Source organism: Bombyx mori, chromosome 9 (assembly GCF_030269925.1).
Source record: "Bombyx mori chromosome 9, ASM3026992v2".
Classification (NCBI taxonomy): Eukaryota; Metazoa; Arthropoda; class Insecta; order Lepidoptera; family Bombycidae; genus Bombyx; species Bombyx mori.
Window position 1 is genome coordinate 14674592 of NC_085115.1, and position 4085 is coordinate 14678676.

The 4085-nt window shown below is 38.1% G+C and overlaps 1 protein-coding gene across 1 annotated transcript; it reads left to right on the top strand.

Annotated features, from left to right (window-relative positions):
• The first annotated feature begins 485 nt into the window (after positions 1-485).
• LOC101737315 (carcinine transporter) lies at positions 486-2440 on the top strand. The gene has a single exon (XM_004931199.5). The coding sequence runs from the start codon at positions 632-634 to the stop codon at positions 2369-2371; it is 1740 nt and encodes a 579-aa protein (XP_004931256.1). The 5' UTR covers positions 486-631; the 3' UTR covers positions 2372-2440.
• Positions 2441-4085: the final 1645 nt, after the last annotated feature.

Genomic DNA, 4085 nt, shown 5'->3' on the forward strand with positions numbered 1-4085 from the left:
AACGAATCGCGATTCAATAGTAGATGCCCTCGGATTGAGGTAGGTCATCGCGTAGCTGTCAAGCCTTCTCCGGAGACTGAATTGATTAATTAATTGAACAGTTGTTAGTAAGCTTTCCCCTCCTAGCTGAGCCCTGGAGTTCGCCCATCTGTTTCGGTTAAGGATCTAAGACCAAACGCAATCCATCCATTCCAAATATTATTTTAAATATAATTATTTATATTAGATATTATAGGTATAATTTTATATGTAAAATATATTGGAACAGCAAATCCTAGCCTAGCAGTCGTTGATTTTGTAGCAAAGTTTGTAGATAACAACATCAAGTAAAGTATTATTTATTAAAAAATATACATATTATGAAATTTCTTTAGCTCATAATTCTATTTAAAGTCATCTCAAACAGTTCGTCTGGAAAATAACTTAATCTTAAAATGATATTATGTACAAACGTCATAATAAACACACAAATCGTTTAACAAACAAATAACATTTGCCATTTTAGAACATTATCTCTGACGCTTACAGAAAATTATAAAAGACCTGTTTGAAATGAATCGTAATCATTTTAATGCCATTAATTGTAGAATAAACAACAGTAACAATAACATTAATAGAAATTAATACGGAAATGGCCATGGACACGATGAAGATAGAAAACAAATTTGACCGTGAAAAACGTATTGAACTAGAAAAGCCAACAGAAGGAGCGGTCAAGCAGATAAACTTTGATGAACTATTGATAGCCGCTGGGGAATTCGGTATTTACCAAATTTTATTGTTTTTCGCAACCTCTCCGTTTTTCTTGTTCGGTGTTTTCGTCTACTATAGTCAAATGTTCATCACTGAACCCTCTCCGAACCACTGGTGCTGGGTTCCTGAACTGGCAAACTTGACTGACACAGAACGGAGAACATTGGCTATTCCGATAGACGATTCGACAAAATTCGGATATTCACATTGCCAGGTCTATGATGCGAACTGGGATGAGGTATTAATAGCTGGACAAATACCTAATTCAACATGGCCAACAAAGGCTTGTGAACACGGGTGGGAGTTCAACAAGACCGAAATACCTTACCCAACAATAACAAGTGAAATGGATTGGATATGTGACAGAGGCAGTTACCAAGCCACGGCACAAGCTCTTTTCTTTGTGGGGTCCATTATTGGAGGATTTCTGATTGGTTGGGTAGCTGATCGGTACGGTAGACTGCCAGCAGCTGTTTACAGCACCTTAATTGGATGTTTAGGAGGAATACTGACCACGTTTGCAAGAAACTTCACCGAATTCTCAATATACCGATTCATAGCAGGTATGGCATATGACAATTGCATGATGATGGCATACTTAATATTGTTGGAGTATGTGACTCCTAAATACAAAACGATGGTGGCCAATATGGCATTTGCTTTATTTTACACTAGTTTCACTATAGCAATGCCATGGATCAGTTTGGCATGTGGACATTGGAAAACTATATCCATAGTGACTAGTGCGCCATTATTATTAGCTGTGTTAGCACCGTGTTGCATACCTGAAAGTCCTCGATGGTTGCTCTCTATGGGGCGTGTAGAAGAGGCTATAAATAAAATTTTAACGATCAGCCGAATTAATAAGAAAGAAATACCGCCCAAGATCATTGAACGATTCAAGTGTACAGTCTCGAAAGAGACGAAAGAAGAATCTCATAGCTGTTTAGAAATATTTAAAAGACCGCCAATTAGAAGAACGTTTATTTTGATGTGTTTGGAGTTCACCTGTTGCACGATCATCTTCGACGCTTTAGTAAGAAGTACTGGACAGCTGGGCTTCGATTTCTTCATATCATTCTCCGTGATCTCCTTTACCGAACTTCCATCGATGTGTGTTGTAGCTTTTATTATGGATTGGATGGGACGTAAGTGGGTGACGATCGGCTGCATGATGCTCTGCAGCGTCTTCACATTGTTAACTGTATTTGTTGGCAGTGGTGTACCTTCTGTGATGTGTACGGTGCTCGCTAGGTTCTTCGTGAACATTTCATACAATGCAACCATGCAATGGACTGCAGAAGTACTTCCTACGCAAGTCAGGGGCTCTGGGGCATCTGTCGTCCACATTTGCGGGTACATAGGTACGGCTCTCTCTCCTTACATTGTGTATCTTCAAATTTATATAAGTTGGCTGCCGTTTGTGATAATTGCCGCTATCGCTGCATTCGGAGCCTTCATTGCCTTCGCGTTACCGGAGACCACGAAGAAGGATATACCGCAAACGTTCAATGAAGCCGAAGAACTCTCAAGGAACATCAACCTGTGGGAAATGCCTTGTTTAAGTCGACCGAAAAATGTTGTGTCAGGTCACGAAAATGAGAGCTTCGAAATGTAATCTTTCTCTTTGTTTTTCATAGCAACTTTTAATAAAATTTGTGAAACAATTTCATATTTACGCGGCACATGATTGTCTTTTATTCGAACTTTATTGAAACTTTAAACATTCTTATTGTACTAGCTTACATAAGTCTTCGAGAAATACCAAAAAGCAGCTCGTCACCTCCCTCGTCTTTTCCATTTTTCTCTACGGCGCAGAGACTTGGACCCTCAAGAAAGCCGACCACCAACGCATCGACGCGTTTGAGATGTGGTGCTGGAGGAAAATGCTCGGGATTCATTGGACAGAACACAGAACCAACAAATCCATTCTTACCGAGCTCAAGATTCCAATGCGCCTCAGCACTACATGCGCGCGGAGGAGTTTCGAGTTTTTCGGACATATCGCCAGAAAGAGAGGTGACAATCTGGAGAAGCTGCTGGTGACAGACAAGGTATGCGGGAGAAGGCACAGAGGCAGAAATCCAATGCGCTGGTCGGACCAAATACGCTCCACTCTCAATACCTCAGTCCACGTTGCTATCCACACAGCCGAGGACAGGCAGGAATGGCGCAAGATGATGCAGGAGAAAGTTATTAGAGGAGGCCACGACCCTCAGCACTGAGGATTATCGACGCAAGGAGGAGGACATAAATCTTCCAAACATTTACTTTGGAAACTTTTCTGATTGAGTATGCTTGTTGCTTTTGATAAATTTCCTGTGAACCGAAAATATCAGACGTTCCTAAGTGCCTAAATCAATATCAACCGTACACAATTTATTTCATTAACACCTCCAAGTGGTAAATTCGGTATACAAAATGACATAAGTTACGAAATAAGGAAAATTGATTTTATTTTATCTCTAAGTTATGATATTTTTGGACTAGTTGAACTAAACTAGTTGAATTAACTAAAAATGATCTACAGAGTGTCCCAGAAAGAATGGATAATCCCAAAACACGTCATAGAAGATCTAATGGGGATTCAAAATAAAAAATAAAATAAAAAAATTCTTTAGTAGCACCCAAATTAAAAATAAAGAAAAATACCAAATTTTATGATTAAAATTTAAGTTCATATTAACTTAAATAATTACACTAGCTACTCATACGATTTCCTGTATATTCCTTGATATAGTCCATGTAAAATATTATAACACCAAAAAGCCAATGGATTTCATTTATTTGTAGCTGTTGTAAATTCCAGAAACGCACAGCAGTATGAAAAATATCAACTTTTTTTTTAAATACGTAATTTGGGTACTACCTGAGAATTTATTTTTTTGTGTAATAAAATGAACGTGTAATAAAAATGAAACCCGCAAAATTATAATTTGCGTAATTACTGGTGGTAGGACCTCTTGTGAGTCCGCGCGGGTAGGTACCACCACCCTGCCTATTTTCCACCGTGAAGCAGTAATGCGTTTCGGTTCGAAGGGTGGGGTAGCCGTTGTAACTATACTGAGACCTTAGAACTTTATCTATTTTTTATTTTTTTTATTTTTATTTATTTATTGGGTACCAACATGTTATACATCAGCACAGAACATTACAGGTATCATATACATCGATTTCACACTGAATGCTAACACAATTACAGGTACCGACTGCATGCATAAAAAAAAGCGGTTCATTATATAAACTATAATACGTATAAAACTATACTACGTATAAAAACTATATATAACATTACATGAAGACCTTACATTAATACACATTTACTACCAAAT